The 23,267-nt window shown below is 38.3% G+C and overlaps 1 protein-coding gene and 1 long non-coding RNA gene across 2 annotated transcripts in view; both read right to left on the reverse strand.

The window, feature by feature from the left end:
* The window catches only part of LOC149502012 (uncharacterized), a 70,376-nt gene extending 66,040 nt beyond the window's left edge, over positions 1-4,336 (reverse strand). Inside the window, exon 1 of the long non-coding RNA XR_016323778.1 lies at positions 4,026-4,336. This is a non-coding gene — a long non-coding RNA (uncharacterized LOC149502012). The remainder of the gene's footprint in view (positions 1-4,025) is intronic.
* Positions 4,337-11,366: 7,030 nt separating this feature from the next.
* Positions 11,367-23,267, reverse strand: part of Zip48C (Zinc/iron regulated transporter-related protein 48C) — a 74,991-nt gene continuing 63,090 nt past the window's right edge. The window contains exon 7 of the mRNA XM_028172296.2: positions 11,367-14,872. Coding sequence (XP_028028097.2) covers positions 14,794-14,872 — 79 coding nt within the window. The 3' untranslated portion in view covers positions 11,367-14,793. The remainder of the gene's footprint in view (positions 14,873-23,267) is intronic.

The following is a 23,267-nucleotide window of genomic DNA, read 5'->3' on the forward strand; positions in this document are numbered from 1 at the left end:
AACCTCGCGCGGAACGTTGATCTACATCTAATACGTACATGAGCAGTTATTGTGTACACTGCGGGATACGTACTAGTATACGTGACGCACGGTCCGCGTGGCTGTGTGCGCAAACATATCTCTGTCAATCAATGGACTATGGACATGGTTGAAGGTGCCCAGAAATATCTGCAGCTAACTTTCATCTTTATCATTACACTTAAAATTATCCAATGAAAAGTTACAATATATATGGTATTAGCGTGGTGAAATTCTGGATCGAAAATAATAATTTTGATTCAGTTTTTACGTGATTTTTCCACAAGAACTGATTTGAATTTTTTTAATTACTCCTTAGATCTCCCTTTCACCGTAACACCACCCAAAGATGAAGCAGTATTTATTCATAGTACCTGGAGCCACAGAATTTAGCCATATCGTTGCCACATGCATTTTCCGGTGCATCTGACTGTTATGACATGTCTTTCTTCAAACGTGGCTTGAAAGACTCTTGGGTTGTAGGCTGCTTACCCATATTCCTATCATTGCTGATGTCTATGAGCATCGGTGGCCATTCATCATCAGGCAGGTCATTAGTGTACCTGGTTTTTTTTTCTCTGTGAAAATATTTAGTAGTTTAATTTCACTATTATTTGAATTATGTGGGTACTTTCATCTGCTATCCGAATCCTTTTAGAGAATTGTCTGTTAATAAACCACATAGGCATATATATTTTATATTTTTAATAAGAACTATAAGTAAGAAGGATAATTTTAATAAGAACACAACATATTTGAAGTACTTGTAGGTAATTTATGAGACCAAGCGTAGTTGTAACTATTATTTTGGCCCAGGCGTAAACTTTGAAAGCGCCACTGAACTTACTTCAGCGTCCAGCTTTCTGTTTTGTGTATTCCGTACAGTATTTACGTTTTTATCGCAAATGGATCTGTAAGATATTTAAGATATTATAATTTTATATTGGAAAACAACGCATAAGACTACACTATCATACCCGATCCTGTGGACCGAATGGTAAACAGTCGACGTCGCCCTAAACACGTCATTACGGATCCTCCCGATCCATTAACGGTGCTTTTAGGTACCACAAGCACCGGACGAAGGGCTAGACGAGCGAATTAGCCCATAGACACAGCCCACTGTGTTTCTCGCTGGATCTTCTCAGTGGGTCGTGTTTCCGATCCGGTGGTAGATTCTGCAAAGCACTGCTCTTGCTAGGGCCTGTGTTAGCAACACTCTCGGTTAGAGCACCGTAAGCTCACCTACACGTCAAGGAGAAGCTGAAATAGCCTCTCAAGGCTATCAGCATAGGTAGGGAAAAAGAAAAAAAACCTACATTATATTCGAAAAGCAGGCGCTATTGAGGATCTTCGGAAAAAATCCGAACAAAATCAACTAGTTGCATTAGTAATTTTTTCGTAATGCATAAACACATCCCATAGAAACCAAATTCGTTTTGTACAAGATTGTAGTTGCCCCAACGATTGCATTGTCGTTGCAAATTGATCAAGGTACACTATCCGCTGTGTCGTTCGGTCGGCCAAACGTTTCAGCCAAGCGACTTTGAATTCAATGTCTTAAACGACAAGGACTAGAGAACTTGCGTTGTCACGAAAACCAACACGCTTATCTGTTGCGTATCTCATTATCACCTTTAATAGTTTTTAGCGCGGAGTCTGGTCGGGGGCCCCAATTGTCAAGTTTGCTTGAAATTAGACGTCGAAAATATACATAAGCCGACATGAAAGTACTGTGACTTTGTCGAAATGTCGAAATAAGTAGCCTCAGAATACGGAGCTGTGGTGTGATGATACCAATGAAATACTTCATAATACCGTCCTTTGAACACCATAACTTTCATTACGTTTGATAATTAGCGCATTGTCAGATTAGCGGCGGCGTAATAAATACCGAACTCAGTTTCTAATTGAAGAAAGTCAAGAATTTATTGATGGTCACAAAAATAATGACAAGTCGTTCTGGTTCTGAAAAAAAAAGCAACGATGCTTTCCGATAGATATCCGTCGACATGTATACTAGAGTCATGTTATTTAAAATTAGAATGATTTGGAGGAATCGTTCTTTATGCAAAATGTCAGTGTTTTAACAGCATTCATTGACATCAATATATTCGGGTAATTTTAAGGTGTGTAGGTACTTATGATATATTGTTGTATTGCGTGTTCTGTAGCCTCGGTTTGGACTACGAAACTTTGTCTGTGTGTCACTGTTATGTTTGGCTTATGAGGTTGTAAGCTCGTCTCGTCTCCCTTCAAAGGATTTGAAAGAAAAAAAAGAAAAAAACTTTTGACGTCGTCGTGGCCGAAAGGATAAGACGTTTGGTGCAGCCGAGTGTAGCGATGCATCGGTGTTCGAATTTCAGGCGGGTACCAATTTTTGTAATGAAATACGTACTCGACAAATGTTCACGATTGACTTTCACGGTGAAGGAATAATATCGTGTAATAAAGATCAAACCTGCAAAATTATAATTTGCGTAATCACTGGTGGTAGGACCTCTTGTGAGTCCGCACGGGTAGGTATCGCCACCCTGCCTATTTCTGCCGTGAAGCAATAATGCGTTTCGCTTTGAAGGGTGGAGCAGCCGTTGTAACTATACTTGAGACCTTAGAACTTATATCCTAAGGTGGTTGGCGCATTCACGTTGTAGATGTCTATGGGCTGTGCGCTCGTCCACCCAGTCATCTAAGAAAAAATAAATAAAAAAGGGGCTCGGAATATTCTAATAAACTTTAGTCGAATCAAACCTGGAAAATACCCACTACGCTGTACAATTTAGTTCTTAGTCTTTATTTTTACCTAAGGTTTTACCTAAGTCTTGAGAGGCTATTTCAGCGTAAACTTAACTAGTAGGTGAGCTCACGGGGCTCAAACCGGAGTGATAACACTGACCCTAGCAAGAGCCGCGTTCGGCAGAACCTACCACCGGATCGGAAACGCGACCCGCTGAGATGATCCGGCGAGAAACTCAGTGGACTGTCTGTGGGTTAATTTACTCGTCGAGCCCTTCATCGTTTCTTTACTCGTAGTAATATAAATAATGTAGATTCTTATGCGTTCATTCGCTTTATGTGGTGTTGGTTAAGACGTATCGATTATGCATACGCACCACCATCCTGCCAAGTGAGCGGTAAACTCCTCTGTATCCGGCAATACAAACATACATCAATCGAAATTCCAGCATTACTGCATTAAATTTTTACATAACCTAATCCCAAATAGGTTTTTAAAACGGAGACTTAAGTCTTAACGGCAACTAACATTTTATTTAAAATACCTACATCATAGAAATGTGTTTAGGAGAGAAATGCTGTACCGAATGCGACTAAGACGTATTTTCATATTCTATTAATCTGTTCTTGTTTACAACTAAAGTTTTTTTATTTTTATTAGGTTCACACAATTGGATAAAAACTGCACACATAAACATTGAACTTATTTACATAAAATATTACATTGTAGAATTCACCCTTTTGGGTGTGAACACATCTTGCTTAAGAGCGTTTCTGCTTAAGATGTTCTAGGTATTAGAAATTTAAAAGTCGTTCGACTAAAATATGTAGAGCAGCAGGTGTGTGAGCATCCAGCTACCCTCCGGCCTCAGTCCACGCGCGCCCTCGAGCGTGCAACAAGAATGATTGCGATTAGCTCCATTTACAGGCGCACGATCCATTATCATCTTTCCCATCAAGCGACAAGGCTCAAAATTCCTCCTGTTCCAACTGCACGTGCATTTTAACGGTTTAATCGGTTGTACGAACCGAAACTGTGTAATCAATGGCAAAATACAACATCGCTCGTTATGAATATCAAAAATATTGAATACGACGTTTTGTAATATAAACTGTTTATATGGAATCATAACAAAGCGAAGTACTTAGTGACTGGCTGACTGGGTGCGACGTTGTGCAATAGGTATGTAAACAAACAAACCAGCCGCTCGTCGAGTCGTCGTACCGTGTAAAATGCATACAAGGCACGGGGTATCACATGCATAACTTACGTGTCCGTGCGTCCGTCGGCGGCGCGACGGTGTGCAAGCAAAAGCACGAGAGTAAATCGCTCGTCGAGTGCACTGGTACCGGTGGTGCGGGGCGGCGCGCTCCTGGTGGCCGTGAGGTCGCGCTAAATCTTATCTCAAGCGCACGTACGCTGTTATGCATGGTACGAAACGTGAGAACGAGATCGTTACGAGTGTGTGCGCACGTTGCGGGCCGCGGTGCATACGGCGGAGGTGCAGCGTGCAGCGTGCGCGGGGCGCGGGCGCACGACGCGGACTGCAGCACCACCGCGCCCTCTGACCGCGCCCGGGCCCCTATACATTCTCAACTGCACTACAATGAATGGAAACGGCACGGCCGCGGCGTCCTGACACCGTGCACACTACGCGTGCATCGAACAACCCCGCGCTCTCTCGGCGATCTCTGCGCCGGATCACACCGAACAATAGATAACATCGCAACTGATTTTGTCGCGTTTGTGTCATAATAAAGCCGTGACTTTAACCCGCTGGCCTATTCAAGTTAGAATTAGCTTTTAACCAAACTATACGTAACCTTTAGAACCAATTCGAAGGCATCTAAAGTTATATTACTTTGCTGTACCTATCGTCTAACACTAATGTGATTTACATTTTAATTCAATATAAAATACTATTACCTACTTAAAATTTGTTAAATATTAAAAAAAACCTATTCTATTAGTCAAGTAAAAACAAAAAGTTTTATATTGATTACAAAAATTCGAATGAAACATTAGAGTTGGCAGTTCTTTTATAGCTGTGTAGGGACTTTACTATATTGCATAGCGATAGTGCAAGTAAAGATGTCATATACCAAAACAAAGCGGCGAGGGCGCGCGTGCCGGCGACAAGGCGATGACGCCACATGTAGACATGCTTCAGATTCCATTCAGAGGGTTTTATCGGCGGCGGCGGAGAGAGGAGCTGCGTACGCGCAAGAATTCGGCTGTTTGGGTGCGCGCGCTGCACGCGGGTCAACGACCTAATAGCGCCGTCCTTTCAAAGATTTTTCTAACCGGTACCCGCACTGTTCTAATAGGACTTCAGGAAGCTATTTACGTTTACATAATTAATGTTTGTTTTGGCTAATACGTTGTGATGTATGAACACGCACTCCTCTGATATTAAATAGCTTCAACAATGATACGCAAACAAAAACAAACTCCTAGCGGGAATCGAACCTGCAAGTCCCTACAAAGCGGTGAAGCGTTTGCTTATTTACAATAAATACTATAAGTCTCGAGTATCTCAATTAACATTATAATTAACACGAAAAGTAACATTTTTCAGCAGTAGCTTGAAGTTCTATTATAGCCCTCTGTATTTGACTCAATTGTTATTGTTCTCACACAGTGGCGGAACCTAACATTTATGGGTTTGATTGACGTACACATTTCTGATTTTTCTAGGTCCGGGCTAGATGAGACACGCACGATTTGACGAGGGAATTCGTTCATAAGGATTAGAGGGAGGAATGTTAATTCAAGAGCTTAATCCAGACATCAATGACCTATTAGAATGCTAGGTGCCTATTGAAAGTGCTTCTACGTGGGTTCTCCACAACGGCGACGCATATTGAGATGCTAGAAATAGGAAGGTAGTACCGTTCCACCAGTTCTGATTCGCCCCAAGATCGGCATCCGCTATCATTTGCGGATAGGCTCTAGGGAATCAAATATAGAAAGAGGGTTAATATTTGACAGACAATTATGTACTGTAAAAGTATTAGGTATGACTCGAATTTCTTACATTTTCAAAACTAGTTTGGGTACAGATGTCATCCTAATTGACTTTCTCGCTCGTGGTCGATAATAACTATGATTTGGCTGCAGGGAGATCTTACCTTTATAAAAATGGGGATAAGACAACATGCTACCTCTTTGCTGTTAACGCGAAATGCGTGCAGTGCTTTAAGAGACTAAATTTCAGTTTGTCTGCAAGCTTCGCCTCTTATTTATAAAACAAAAACAACTTTTATTTTGGAGTATGCATATAGTTTGTAAGATTGTAATCCAAATAAATTATTTCTTTGTATCGTACGCGGGAAAATCGAAACATGAAATGAAAGAGCCAAAAATGAATACAGATGATTGTCGCTTATCACTTATTTAGTACATGGTTACAAACCTCAAGAATCTCAAGTAACTAAGTAACTATCTGTATATTAAGGAATATTGGGATTTAAAAAAAAAAATCGATGTGATTTTATACAGTTGACAAGATTTTCAAAATTCATTCATAGTTTTATTAATTATCAAACACTGACAGTATGATTTAATTTTTGACCTTCTGTGGTGAACACGAAAATATTAAAGTACCTACCTAGTTGTCGTGAATAGGTCATAAATTAAGCTGTGTCCAAATCTAGACTTAAGGTGATACTAAAATCGAATTCCGGTGTTTCAGTTATCTGTCTTACTTGTACCGCAAGTATCTTTATCTCCGTTTAATGACAGCATTAGAATAGAATCAGTGATAAATAAATCAAATTTCACGTTTGAGTATGATGTTCCTCTTTTGATAATATTTAGTAGGTACTCGTAAATGCGATAGACACAATCAACAAGCTAGTGATCTACTTTTAAGGTTCCATGGCCTATAATGGATAGAACGCTCAATGTTTTCGCATCTTAGACCGGATTTTTCTCGCCGGATCTTCTCAGTGGGTCACGATTTCGATCCGGTGGTAGATTCTGCGAATCTTGCTCTTCGCTGCTGCTCTTGTTTGGGCTAGTGTTAGCAAAGGCTCTCAGTTTGGGCCCGTGAGCTCAGCTACCCGTCCGCCCGTAGTTGAAATAGCCCCTTAGGCTACCAGCATATAGGTAAGGAAATAAACAAATCGCATCAAGTTGTGCAACTATGAACTAACTAGGTATAGTTTAAAACTTTCGGTTTTTCGACTAATTAAAAGTTCTTAAAACTTTTGTGACTAACATGTTGAAGGAAAAACGTTGTGTTGCCACAATCAAAGTCGGGAGATAAGATAGATTTGCCTTAGCTACAATTGGTACCTATAGCCCAATATAGCAAAATATATAGGTATCTTGAGAGCCCATTACGGTCGCTTCCACTATCTTGCCTATGCTACCTAAATGGGTGTGATAACAGATATTACCTTTAGTTTTCAAAAGTGAACTTTCATGATATCTACAAGAACTTACAGTACACTGTATGCAAGGTTTTTTTTAATACAGTCCTCATTAAAAACGTGTTTTTAGTGTTTCTAAACCATAACATTTTTTGATATGTAATTCTCTCTGTATGGCGACCGTTTCCTGCGCCGATTCTCCGAATTACGATAAAGTACATAATAAAATTACAATGAATAAATACTTTTTTCTGTAACAGATGAATCGGAATTATTGTACCCGGTAATTCCCCCGAATTAATAAACGTGGATTGAACAGGTTGATACTGATACATCTGTCGATGGGTAGTCAAGCTCACGGGACACCTGGTCCTGGTAAAGTGGTTAAGTGATTATACCGGAGCCCTTAACCATCGCAACGTGAAAGCTGGTACCCATTTTGGAATATGAGATCGAAGTTTTTTTTTTTTATTGCTTAGATTGTTGGACGAGCTCACAGCCCACCTGGTGTTAAGTGGTTACTGGAGCCCATAGACATCCACAACGTAAATGCGCCACCCTCCTTAAAAATGCTTTTTAAGGTTTCAGTATAGTTATAATGGCTGCCCCACCCTTCAAACCGAAACGCATTACTGCTTCACGGCAGTAATAGGCACCTACCCGTGCGGACTCACTAAAGGTCCTACCACCAGTACCTATACTATACAGCCAATTTCTTATATTCCAATTAATAGAAATTTGTATTTCACTGTTCAGTCCGCGTATCCCTGTCCTTTGGATCGCACGACATCGATGTTCGACCAGCCCATACCGTGGGCCCCGAAGGTCAAATATTTAGGCGTCACCCTCGACAGTAGGATGACATTCCGCCCCCACACCAAGACGGTACGCGACCGTGCCGCCTTCATTCTAGGACGTCTCTACCCGATGATATGTAGGCGAAGTAAAATGTCCCTTAGAAATAAGGTGACACTCTACAAAACTTGCATACGCCCCGTCATGACCTATGCAAGTGTAGTGTTCGCTCACGCGGCCCGCATACACTTAAAATCCTTTCAAATCATTCAATCCCGTTTTTGCAGGATAGCCGTCGGAGCCCCGTGGTTCGTCAGGAACGTCGACCTCCATGACGACCTGGACTTAGAGTCCATCAGTAAGTATCTGCAGTCGGCGTCCATGCGCCACTTCGATAAAGCGGCACGACACGAGAACCCTCTCATCGTGGCCGCCGGTAACTACATTCCCGATCCTGCGGACAGAATGGAAAGCAGTCGACGTCGCCCAAAACACGTCATCTCGGATCCTCCCGATCCACTAACGGTGCTTCTAGGTACTTCAAGCACCGGTCACCGTTCTCGTCGAACCCGTCGCTTGCGACGAAGGGCTCGACGAGTAAATTAACTCTCAGACACAGCCCACTGAGTTTCTCGCCGGATCTTCTCAGTGGGTCGCGTTTCCGATCCGGTGGTAGATTCTGCGAAGCACGACTCTTGCTAGGGTTCGTGTTAGCAACGTCATCAGGTTTGAGCCCCGTGAGCTCACCTACAAAAGTTAGGGTTACGCTGACATAGCCTCTCAAGGCTCTCAGCTTAGGTAGGAAAAAAAAAAAAAAAAACGCACGACATGAGCTGGAAATGTGACAACCCTAAAATCCGATTTTAAATTATTTCATGTTTAGAAAATCACTATGGAATTGAGACATAGAACTCAAGTCTCCACGTAGCTGACGCTAGCTACGTTTTTGGTATCTATAGGCTTCGGTATAAGGAATAAAAAATGTGGTTTTATTAGTATTTGTTTGTTGCAAGTTTTTTACTTTTTTTTTATTGCCCTTGTAGGCAGACGAGCATACGGCCCACCTGATGGGGAGTGGTTACCGTCGCCCATGGACTTCAGCAATGCCAGGGGCAGAGCCAAGCTGCTGCCTACCGCTTAATACTCTCCACAAGCCTCGTTTGAAGAAGGACATGTTGTAGCGCTCGGGGAACACCGTGGAGGGGAAGCTCATTCCATAGCCGGATGGGACGTGGCAAAAAAGACCTCTGGAAACGCACTGTGGATGATCGCAGTGGTAGTATGGATGAACTCTACTCCGGTGGCGGGCATTGCGATGGTAAAAACGAGATGCCGGTATCATCTCGAACAATTTCTCAGAGCACTCCCCATGGAACATACGGTACAAAATACAGAGGGAACCGAAGTCCCTCCGCAGACCCAGAGGTTCCAAACGATCCGTGAGAATGGTCTTGTTCCGTTCTTGTTCGGCTTGAAGCGTGAAATTGGCTTTAGACCGGGAATCTAAGTTCATACTACACTTACCGCTTATTGTAGGAACAGAACAGGAGAAGGCAAACAGTCCACAATAGCTAAGCAAATGTTGCATTAATGCGTACACGAACGTGAACTTACAAGAAAGTTTTTATCAGAATGGTAGATAGAATGTAGCTCGCCGTTATCTCTCTGTCGACCCACAGATACGATGAAGAAGCGTAACGAAGTTTGTCACTAATTGTTTTGGAGCACTTTATCTGCGAGTAAGTCAACATTACCATTTATTTGTTACGTTTATTAATGATTTCATAAATATTACTAAATAATAATTGAATCGATGGTTTACTGACTGACGATCCCACGGCGCGTTTTGTTTCGGAGAAAGAAAACGGTCGTCGTACCAAAAAAAATGCACTTTGACATGAGATATAAAAAATACGATGTGTGGCCCATGGGCTCTGGAAACCACTTAACACCGGGTGGCCGTTAGCACGTCATCTAGAGCAATAAACAAAATTGGTAATTACACATACCGCCTAAGACTTTTTGTAACACTAATTTAAGGACAAGATCTTAAGTGTTCTTACTCGGTGCGAATGTTAATCTGTAGATTCGGATGACTCTGTTCTTGTTCAACTAATTACTAAATTCTCGTAGTCCTCAGTTCCGCAGAATTACTTACTTACAGCGACCTACTACCACCTTTTTACTGGTGGTAGGACCTCTTGTGAGTCCGCGCGGGTAGGTACCGCCGCCCTGCCTATTTCTGCCGTGAAGCAGTAATGCGTTTCGGTTTGAAGGGTGGGGCAGCCGTTGTAACTATACTGAGATCTTAGAACTTATATCTCAAGGTGGGTGGCGCATTTACGTTGTAGATGTCCATGGGCTCCAGTAGCCACTTAACACCAGGTGGGCTGTGAGCTCGTCCACCCACCTAAGCAATAAAAAAAAAATAAGTCCCTATAAATTACGAACACAAAGCTATAATATCCGATCAGATTCGATCATCGCATTTTCAGTCTAACACGAATCCATTGGTCTGTGAACGCCCCGTTTGGGCCCCGTTTATCGGCGTTCCCGTTTCATATACAACGTACAATCATACTATGAGGAAAAATACTTGTTATAAAAAGCGTACTTTGAGGCCGGGCGTCACAAGCGATCAGCCAGTGAAGATGATAAGAGGTAATAGTTAACCGTTTCCTTCCTTCCTACTATTTTTGTTTAGTAAACCGCCATCGAACCTAAATGTGTTTGTTACTAAGCGCTAAAACGAATTAAATACAGTGCGATCTTATTGCGTTTAGTTGGCAACTCAGTGTTGCCACCTTAGAGGTGATTACAAGAGAGATTTGAAAATATATGAAGAATGTATAGAGCTGATTTTGTCGAAATTGAAACCTAAGATCTTCTCTTATATAATTTAGGCGACCAGGTCTTCACTGAGGTGCCATTGGTCCTCTCTGTCAGGTGGTGGTGTCAGACTGGTCGTACAGCACATAACACAGCTATTAGTTTATTTAGTGTATAGTCGGATGCTCTATTTAAGAATGTAGGGAAGTACAAAATAAGGATATAATATGGCAGGATTCGTCTCGATCATTCCAAAGAACCTACAATTGGGTATTCTATGGATTAAAACCACACACAAGGTTTTCTTATAAAAATACTCGCTCTTCCATTCCTCTTTCACGGTGCAAACTTTGTTATAGTTAGTATTTGTATTGCAGATGTGAACAGTGACGTCAATATTCAATAGACTTCGCTTGTTTTGGCCGATTTCAGTTCTGGTTGGTTTTTTTTTTTCGTAGTAAGTATATGAGTATATTGTTTTGTATCAACGAGGGTGGCAGGAAGGAGGTGGAGGAGGGAGGAAGAAGAAGAAGAAAGAACATCGGTTAGTCAATGACGTTTTCATTTCAAAAATTACAACGGATATTTTTTTTTTTTAATAAAACAACGAATTGTGTAGATTTTTTTTTTTATTAAAAACAAAAATACCTTATACTACATACAACATATAATTACAATAAATTCGTAATTAAAACTAATGTTGAGCTTTGAACTATCGCAGGGTACGATGTACGTAAATGCTTAACAGTTTATTGGTAACATTAACGACAACTAATCATTCTAAATAAATGTATTATCCAATAATTTATTATTCAAATTTACCTAATAACTGTTCAAAGAATAAAAACACATGCGCGTCTGCTCTATATCGGATGGAACATATGTATGTTCATATGTACGAGCGTTTAGAAGTTTGCAAAACATAAAACGTCAATTTTCTATAAATTTAACAATAAATGCATTTGCACATGGCATATTTAACAGTCTTAAAACTTATCTAATCGAACCAAAGGTCTGATTTCGAATCAATTTATAAACTATGTATTTTGATAATGGCAATGTCATCTAAAACTTTTAAAAAAGCATGTTTGATGTTATTGTAAGCCAACAATTAGTTCCGTTTCGGACAAGATACATAATTTAAAACAGCCATGTTAAATTGAAACGTAAAATTGCTTGAAAATATTTTAAACAAATAAATTATATTTAAAAAAGCATGAAGCCATTTTCGAGGAAAAACGAAATACCGGAATTTATGAGAATTTTAAATGAAAGGAAATTCAAAATGGCAAAGTGCGCTATTCCACAGGGAAAACATATTTGACCTTTGTTTTTGATTTACGGCAACGACTCGGCAAATGTATGTAATACATTATTCCATTGTAGTATTTGCGGATGGGAGTACCGAAAAATTTAAAACAAATTATAATAATTATTTAGTGTTTAGAATTAATAATTTTATAAGTAATGAATATTAATAGATAAGATTTTTATTGTCTTGTTAAATATATAGTTAGGTATTAAGTAGATTTCCTCGTCATTTTAATACTTACAATACAAATTGAACCGTGTAACTAGCAGTTTGAAAATTACGTTCATCTACAACTAAATCTTGTTTGGTTTAAACGCTAAAAAAAACTAAAAGGGCGACCCAATTAATACATATAATAATAAATTCATTAAGTTACATATCATAATAAAATTGACATTATCATCTTAATACTAAATAATAAATTAACGAAAGAAGATTCAACCTAATTGAACTCGTATCTGATATGGAACTTGTTTCTGAGAACCTAAAACAAAACGATTTCGGGGTAAACCATACAATAATTGGCATTGGAGTATAATTATTAGTACTGCAAATTAGGTACATATGTCGACAGTCGCAATTTTCCTGTTTGTTTATTGAAATCTTACAATAAATACGAATCTCATAGCGATAAGGCATACCCGCCAAGATTTATTCAAAACTCGGTGTTGCCATTTAAAATAAAATAATCTACCATTTATATTGGAACAGACTATTTATTATACATTCCTGAATTTTTATATCACTGTGCCAATAATAGCATGGATTTTGAAATTTTATTAAAATAGTATTTGTCTTTTTGGTTTGTGTCATTTTGTTTAATCACTACTAAGACCTTTTATTAGGATAATAAATACTGTGTCATTTGGCACAGTTTATGTACATATTACACCTTAGTACCGAACTGTTACATTGTCTTCGTGAAAAAAAAAACCGCTATTAATATTAACCGTTATAACGGTGGTAACGGAAATCTCATATAACGTTTATAGGATCAAGAGTCGACATTAATAAAATATGTTTATAGGAGAAATTTTGGCACGAAATGCAGAAATTTACTATGATAGTGCACGTTGCATAATTACATATTACCATTATTTAACTTTAATATCTCGTCCGATGATTTATTTGAGTACTGATTTATTTAGTATACGAAAAAAAAGAAGGAAATTATGGTTAAATTACATATATTTTTTTTATGCCCTGGTGACAGAGACCTTTATGTCATTTCAATTACACATCGGGCGAGCTTGTACAGATTATACAAGTGCATCAAAATTACTTTAAAATTTAATATATCTGTGGCATTCTATCGGTGCTTTATGTTGCACTAAGTAAATGTATAATAGTTTTAATAAATGTCTCATTGATCTGAAAGAAATTTTGTCTCGTGTTATGTATGGATCGAGTTTAACTGGAATGTATTTGTATTTTAAGTAAAATCGATATGGTCACTACATACAAACCTAATGAAAGTTCTTGAGACAATGATGTTGCTCCTAACACACATTGTGTCTTTGATTAAATAATATTGTTTTGCGATAATATAATTAAGAAAAGAAGTTCATTCCTTTTTAGAGACATACTCAAAGCCGTTAGAATCCTGTACCATCATGATATGAATTGTATATTATGAATAAATAAAAAATTCTAAGTTTATTCATCTAGGCAATACAATTTTGTTGCATTTATAAAAAAATTAATTGAACTTCAAGTAAATACTGCCAAAACGTTTCTGCGTTAGAAACGCATTTTGTCGCAGTTACGATAATATTTCAACAAATATAACGCTATTTCTAAGTGATTGATTTCAGTTGCTTGCAAGATTATAAACGGCTTAGACTTAGTTTACGAATTGTCGATTCAAGAAAGGCGCTTAAAGCGATTGCAATAGAGATGAACTTTATATTGTAAAAGTTATACAAGAATTTATATCGAATGCTCTCGAACTAAATAAACCCATAAGACAGCGAAAGATAATGCTTTAATTTAAACATTACGAATGTTATTAGTGAAGTGAAGCAATGCCGACTGAAAGGGAAGCTTGAACAAGAAAATTTGAAGGTTAACGTTGAAAAAAGCAAAGATTTCCTTTAAGATACCGAGAAAAGAAATTACGCCTCTCGATTTTTTGTTAATAAATTTAAGTACCGATCGCAAAGTACACCTAAGAACTACCAAATTTAGGACAGTGGTAAATAATTCTAGAGATAGATAGATAGAACTTTCAAAATTAGTTTATTATTTAGACGAAAAAAAAACGAAATATAAAAAATTCGCTAAGATATATAAAACATACAGGGTGTATTGAAAGCGAACTCTAAACGACAAGTGGTGGAGTTAGTTACTCCTAACACGATATGCGAGTGAAAACATTCTTACAATAGACAAAGTTTTATTTACTAATATTTTTCTATAGCACGCAATGGAACGCAATTATAATCAGTTGTCATTCGAATTCTACCTTATAGTTAATACTTAACTGAAGAACACCCTGTATGTATACATGAACAACCTTTGTTTGAATAGAGAAGCGGAAATACTTAAGATTTATTTTCATTAAAACGGCCCTGCTACAATACTAGTAAAAAAAACATACATAATTTTTGCATCGCTATATTAAAATCAATTTACAGATTTAAAACGCGTAGGTACGTGGTTAAACGTTTTTTTGTCTGGTGGGTCGTTGAACGGAAGGCACGGAGTCCTGGTCCTAGGAAGCAACATTACCCGAGACCGACATCTAAGCACATCATCACAACGAAACCGACGATGCAGCCCCAAGTCGCAAGTTTGCCATTTCCCCTGCAACAAAGCATTCGGTTAGCCTAAATTCCAAAACTATCGCATGACGTTTGTATGAACCCATCATCGATGAACCTAACAACATTCTGATAGAAACTGTAGAATTACCACATAATCAAAGTTAAGTCCTCCGTGTCGTTCGGAGGACTTGAATACAGATGCGACTGATAAAGCACATGATTATCATACGAAAGACGACGAATTTTTTTTATGATTGAAGGATCACTTGTGGCCCGAAGGCCTTTCCAGTTTCACCAGGACAGGTGGGCGAGCAAGGGCTCAGCCAGGTGGGGAAATTGAAGCTAAGTTTTATTTATACATACGGAATCTATGTTTTTTGTTCCGTCGATAATTACACGATTATTACTAATTTTTCACCTTTTAACGTAGGTATTCCTGTACCAAAATGTTATGTTTTACATTTAATTGTGTATACTTAGTCTGGCCATAAATACTGTTACAAAGGAAAAGAAAAAAATATATATGGCAAATAACATTTATTACTTTTACAGTGTGTTAGTTTAATACATAAATATAAAACAATTTAAGGTATAAAAAGCTTATTCGAAGTGGTCTCCATTGGCTGCAATACAGCCCTTTAAACGTTGAGGCCAGTTATCAATAGAAGCACGCACTCTTTCCATGGGAAAATTTGTCACTGCCAATCGTACGGATTGTTTTAGGGACTCCAAATTATCATGGCGTTTAGAGCAAGCCGTACTCTCTAAAACTGACCATAAATCATAATCCAGCGGATTAAGATCGGGACTAGACGACGGCCTGGCGCCGAGTCTTGCTGGAAGGACCATTCTTGATTATTGAACATGGTGTTGTTAAGGAGCTTCACTACCTTCTCAAGAATGGTATCTTGATACACTTGTGCCGATGTTTTGATACCTTTTTCACAAAAGTATGGCTCAGTCACTCCTTCATAGCTAATACCCCACCTAACCATCACTGAAGTCGGATAGTGCCCACGTTGCACTCTGTCGACTAATTGGGAAGCTTCCTTAGAGCTTTGAGCATAAATACAGTCATTTTGTTTGTTAAAATGTTGCTCAGTTGTAAAAAATTTCTCATCCGTAAACAAATCTTTTCTATGACCTCCCTTTGCGTACCACTTCAGTAGTTGTTTCGATTTTACCACCCTATTCTCTTTTAAATTATCAGTTAAGAAATTACCAGTACGTCTCTTACAGGTCCTAAGTCATCTTTTAAAATGCGCGACATGGTTCTAGGTGCTATCTTCATCTCCCGAGATAAAATATTTTGCTTTCGGACAGGATTTTTTCGAATTCTTTCCCTTACTGCTTTGACCACCTTTTTCGTGCGAACATTACGTGGACGGCCAGATCTTTTTCTGTCACAAACAGAGGAGGTCTCATTGCACCTATTAATAGCCCGGTACACCAACATTTTACTAATACCAAGCGTATGGAGAGTTTTAAAAATTGCATTTGGCTCCATACCTACTTTGTGTAATGCAATCACAGCGATTCGGTTCTCTTTATCACCCAACTCCATTTTAATATCGCAAAATATTGTACAATGTATTGGCGCCAAAATGAGAAAACTCAATGAGCAATCATATAAAAATGACAGATTCCAAATTCAAATGTAATATTTTGTTTATTTTTAATTGTAACAGTATTTATGGCCAGACTAAGTATATATATGTACAATACCTAGTCAGGTCATAAGTATTGTCACACAGTAAAAACTTTTCTTTTAGAATGCTGACCACAAAAAAGTTTATTGAATTCGAATTTCGAATTGTTCATGAAAATAAAAATAGTATACATTTAGAATTTTACTCATTTTTAAATATGGAGTGGACGCTTAAAGAAGACCGTGTTGCAGTTATTGCGTTGCATCGTTGAGGTTACGCGCCAATTCAAATTATTAACATACTGAAAAATTTGAATACAACCAAAAGATTCGTTTATCGTACCATCAAACGATACAATGAAGACTCTAGTGTAGATGACAGGTCAAGAAGTGGTCGCCCTCGGTCTGTTAGGACTCCAGCAGTGATAAAAGCTGTGAAGGCGCGAATTCAAAGAAATCCCAAACGTAAGCAGAAACTGTTGGCCCTTCAGATGGGGTTAAGCAGAACCACGGTGAAAAGGGTGTTAAATGAAGACTTAGGGCTTCGGGCATATCGAAGAAAAAGAGGACATCGTTTGAATGCTCGTCTAATGGACCTGAGACTGAAGAGATGCCGCGCTTTGTTGAAGCGGTACGCGGGAAAAAAATATCGGGAAATTCTTTTTTCGGATGAAAAATTTTTTACCGTAGAAGAGAGCTACAACAAACAAAATGATAAGGTGTACGCACACAGTAGTGAAGAAGCGAGCAACCGTATTCCGCGTGTCCAACGAGGTCATTTTCCATCCTCGCTCATGGTATGGTTGGGAGTTTCTTATTGGGGCTTAACAGAGGTACATTTTTGTGAGAAAGGTTTAAAAACGAATGCAGTTGTGTATCAAAATACAGTCCTGACGAACCTTGTGGTACCTGTTTCTCATACCATGTTCAATAACAGGCACTGGGTATTCCAACAAGATTCGGCGCCAGCTCATAGAGCGAAGAGCACACAAGACTGGCTGGCGGCGCGTGAAATCGACTTCATCCGGCACGACTACTGGCCCTCCTCCAGTCCAGATTTGAATCTGTTAGATTACAAGATATGGCAACACTTGGAGGAAAAGGCGTGCTCAAAGCCTCATCCCAATTTGGAGTCACTCAAGACATCCTTGATTAAGGCAGCCGCCGATATTGACATGGACCTCGTTCGTGCTGCGATAGACGACTGGCCGCGCAGATTGAAGGCCTGTATTCAAAATCACGGAAGTCATTTTGAATAAACTTCAGTGTCATAAGAATCTATGTTTTGTTAAGTTCATTTTGTTATATTAATGGTTACATAATGAATAAACTTGTTTCAATTATTTTACATTGAACATGTGACAGAATTTATGACCTGACTATGTATAAATGCGAAGGCGGGATTTCAGATTGGTAAATCGGGATAATTTGTATTGTATTTGTCGGTGAATACGCTCTTAGTATTAAGTGCATCCTAGCTCCAATACCTACCACCATCCGCCTTAAGATATGAGGTCCTAGTTGCAAATGCTTCGCGGAAGAAATATATGGGTGGTGCTACATATCCGTGCAGGCTTACAGTACACCTAACCGATAGTGGTTGCGCAAATTTAATCATTTTGCGGGTAATATTTTTTATTGCTTAGGTGGGTGGACGAGCTCACGGCCCTCCTGATATTAAGTGGTTACCGGAGCCCGTAGACATCTACAACGTAAATGCCGCCACCCACCTTATTCCTTCACTATGTAAATCAATCGTGACCATTTGTTAAGTACGTATTTAATTGGAAAAATTGGTAGGTACCCCCGCCGGCGGGATTCGAACACTGGTGCATCGCTACATACGAATACACCGGGCGTATTATCCTTTAGGCCACGACGACTTCAATTTATTATACGATATATAATTATTTCGTGGATATGAGTTTGGTACAAATTTTCACTTTTTTTAAATTGGTAACGACCAATAGGATTTGAACGGCCTCACAGGCGCATCGCTGGATACTAGTACACCCGGCACCTTATCTTTTGGGCCACGACTTCTTATCATGCTGAAAGTTGTACATTACAGTAAATTTATTTATAACAATTTCCCCTAAATTTATATAAGCTCTAATATTGAATTAAATGCTTCTTCTTTGAAAAAAGACAAACCTTTCCATATAACTTACAACCCCAGAGAGGACAAATTTTGTAAAACTCCGAAATATCTAAGTGTGCGAAATATCTTTAAGACAAAAACGGGTACCTATATGAAATTGCGTGGTTCTTGTTTCGAAAGTGACGGATTGCCATACAAACGTTCATTCCTTATTTTAATCACTTAAGGATGAAAATTAGAAAAAAAAACGTCCTATTGGATGCTCTACATCAGTGATTCTCAACCACTGTTCCGCGGCACTTTTGTGTGCCGCCAAATTTCAAAAGTGTGCCGCCAAATTTTGCGAATATATAATAATGTTAATATTATTAAATTATATCATTTAAAAAGAAAAATATTTTAAAAATGAATATATATTTAAATCCACAAAAAAAAAATTATAGTATATTTTAGTTTAATTCGTATATAAAAATTGTTTGATAAACTATTTATGCAGTGTGTTGTAAATTGTAAGTAAATAATTTTTCTTTCTTTTTTTTGTGTGCCGCCAGATTTTGAAATCGTTAAATATGTGCCGCAACAAAAAAAAGGTTGAGAATCACTGCTCTACATAGTATAAAACAAATTCGCTTTCTCTGTCCCCATATCCCTATGTATTATGCTTAAATCTTTAAAACTACGCAACGGATTTTATTGCGATTTTTTTTAATAGATAGAGTGATTGAAGAGGAAGGTTTATATGTATAATAACATCCATTAAATAGTGGAAAAATCAATAATAAATTACAGTTTCCGAAGCGAAGCGAGGACGGGTCGCTGGTAGAACATAAACGGTATCGATTGCTAAAGTTTGTAGTCTCAGTAATTTTTTAGACTCTTCGTTAATGAATCACTAAGTAGGATAATAGCATAGAGGCGGCATTATTGGTTCATAACGGCCGTCTGGTGTAGTGGTAAGTGACATGGTCACTACACGAGGGGGTCGCGGGTTCGAATCCCGCCAAGGGAAGATATTTGTATGTTAAATATAAATGTATTTTCCAGGGTTATGGATGTATATTAAATATATGTATGTGTATAATAAAAATCTTACATTTATATCCGTTATCTGGTACCTGTAACACAAGTTCTTTACGAACTTATCGCGGGACCAGTTAACGTGGCGTGATTGTTAGTAAATATTTATTTATTATTTATTTATTTCTTTATAATATCATATATATTTATTAATCCAATATTTATTTCATGAATTCATAAATTCGCTAGACAATTAGATTTTCGAAACAATTTACTGAAATAAACTGAAACTTAGATATGTACTAACAGTTGACATTAAGCAATTTTAAATTTCGATTATGACATACGAATTACGCGTAAAATTGGCACACAGCCCTAACCCATTGTTGAATTTGATGAGCAGGACGACATTAACATTTCAATGGCAGAAAATGTTTGTAATATACACACTCAAACACACAGAAGGATCCGTTATAAAATGCTGTCGTCATACAATAAAAACCATTGACAGATACGTATAACGCGGTTTCGAATATCAAATAAGCATTGTTGTTGGGATATAAGAAAGGCCGATGGCGCTTGCGTCTCACGCACTCAGATTTAGAGAAACCCAAACGGCCGGTACGTACACATGCTAACTGGAATTATTAACCATTACATTCAAACGTTTCCCGGTACTCGGCCGGGTGCTCGCAGTCGCTACTACTCGTTTATTCTGCCCGAGTAAACGCCGAAACGCTTAGCTATAAAGCTTACTCTGTGAGACGCAGCGCGCATATTCCCGCGTTGTTAGGTTTCCATGAAATAAAAAAAAAAAAAAAAACATAGCGAAATGTCAAGTAATCATTCTAAAGGTACTATAGAATACAAATATATTAATCGAATCGCCTACAGTTAAAAATTTTACAGCGGCAAAAATAGGTGTTGTATAATATTTCTGAGTCACGTATGTGATGACTTCTAAATAAAATTCACCCTCTTAAACGGAATAAAGAACGAAAAGTCACTAAAAATACTTTAGAATAAGTTGTTTCATACATAACGTGACCATACGTCCCGCTTTGGGCGGAATTGTCCCGCTTTCAGGCTGTCCGTCCCGCTGTCCCCAAAAAGCGCAAAAATGTCCCGCTTTCATTTATCTGTTGTGCATGTGTTTATTAGAAACTTCCTCCCACCTGTCCTGGTGAAACTGGAAAGGCCTCCGGGCCACCAGTAATCATTCAATCATAAAAAAAAAAAAAAAAGAAACTTGCTGAATACGTACTTATCCCAAATCCTTATTGTATTACAAAATACATACTAAAGTAACTCTTAATTTTGCTGTAGAAAAGTAGTTATTTGTTGCGAAATTATAATATTTATAAATACTATTTTAAGGGCACGTTGGTGTAAGAATTAAGATGTCAGTGAGAGTAAGATACCATAATAAATTATTTCAAGTCATTTTTTAAACCATATTTTTTATTTTGCTCTTAAATATTACATCTTACCCCGACATACCCTATACATTTATTTATTTATATACGAAATTCTGTAGGCATCCCGCTTTGACACGAAAAAAAAATGGTCACGTTATTCATACAGGAAAATTCACGAAAAGTTAATTAATTTACTTGTGCACTTATATAAAGCACAAATATTTTCGTTTTAATGTTGGATAATTAATATTTACAAATTTTCTTCGCCCTCGTAACTAAAACCCGAAAAATATCTTCTTTCACTTTGACACTTGTTACATTAAGTTTGCTGTGCACGTCGAATGCGTGTCCGCAAACGGCAAAACCCAGAGCTTATCCAATACTTATCGCGGCTATTATTACTAGGCAATTCGGTAATCCACTAACAGTTTTGACATCCGCTCCGTGACAAAGCACCGCAGTATGTCACGTAAACGCGTTTTAATAATTGATAGTTCTCGTGTATTCTGGCCACGCACCTTGGGGAACCCCGACTCCACATGCACCTAAATACCATACGCTGACATCAACATCGAGTTTAATTGAGAATTCAAAGAGCGACGTTTGGTAGGACCGGTGTCAATTGTTTTAGCATTAAACGACCGTTTTAATTACCGAATACTTTTTCTACAAAAAATACTAACATAATATTATATCCTTAGGTTTTCGTAAACATAATTAAAAGCTGAATTTTGTTACCCATCTTGGGACTTGGTGTCGAACTTTTAATTCATCTTTCTCTACCTATTCGCTGGTAGCCTAAGGGGCTCTTGTGGACGGGTCCAATTGAACAATAGTTGTGCCATCTTTCGATATTTAGAGGTACCCATCGCAGGTGAAGCAACAAATTGTACAAAAATAAAATAAAATATTACGTACCGGTAATAGGTAATGCTCAAGCTAACAATTGACAGGAGACCGACAGAAAAAGGGTTCTTCGGAGTCCAAGACATATTTTAGGTAACAATGCCAGAGGTATATGGAGGTACTCAATATTATCTATTTCTGGCTTAAATTTTTTTTATTGCTTCGATATGTGGAAGATCCCATGGTCCACCTGTTTACGCAGTCCATAGAGATCAGCAACGTAAACACCGCCACCCACCTTGAGACATGACTTCTAAAGTTTATAGTTCAACGACTGCCCCGCCCTTTAAAACGAAACGCATTACTGCTTCACGGCAGAATTAAATACTTTATATTTGAACTACTATACACATATTGGGCGGCACGCGACACAATTTATGAATATGTCTTGTCGGATCCCCCGATCCACTCTCGGTGCTTTTAAGCTCTTAAATCACCGGTCACCGTCCTCGTCGAACTCGTCCACTATGACGAAGGGTTCGATATGCAAACTAGCTCATAGATTCAACCCGCTGAGTTTATCACCATATCCTCTCAGTGTGTCGCGATTTCAATTAGGTAGTAGATTTAGCGAAACACTGCTCTTGCTAGGGCCAGTGTTGAAAATTCTCTCAGGCTGAGCTCGTGAGCTCATCTACCGGTCCACACGAAGTTGGAAAAGCTCTTTAAGCTACCAAAGATTACGTAAGGGAATCAATACAAAAACAATTTATGAACTGAGAACACGTGGTCCTCAGTCGCATCCGTATTAAATTATTAATTCAGAAATAACGTTGTTCTTCCTCAGGAAAAACAGTTGCTAGCGTTATTCTCTGATCCATAAACTACCAGACAATTTGTAGATCCGTTGATATGTCTAATATACCCCGGCTTTGCCCGGGTCGTGTTATTGATTATTATAAGAAAAAGAAAACTAAATACATATTAATCCAGGTTATAAATTTATATTTTTATGTATCGACTAGTATAGAGAAAGCTGCATATATTTTTTTTAAACTAGAAACGTAAAGTAGAAATGAGGAGACTACTTCTACTTAGGAAATCAGAATTATATTCCACTAAAGTAGTTTCTTGATCCCGAATTGAAACACAGATTAAAGATACGTGTCGATCGTGCGCCCTGTTCGATTACAAGAAGTTCGCGGTACGCAGCTACGAAATTATCATGGTAATTGTAGAAACTTAGATGCAGACCGTGTAGTCATCGATAGCTGATTCTAAATTTTGTATATCTGGTGTTATCTTGACGTGTGCAGATTTATTAATCGCAAGTTGAATCCGGGCAGCTTTGCGGGCACATCATTGATTTGACTTCCATCCGATCGATGTCAACCTTCACCGAATC

This window comes from Bombyx mandarina, chromosome 11 (assembly GCF_030267445.1).
Source record: "Bombyx mandarina strain Sakado chromosome 11, ASM3026744v2".
NCBI lineage: Eukaryota > Metazoa > Arthropoda > Insecta > Lepidoptera > Bombycidae > Bombyx > Bombyx mandarina.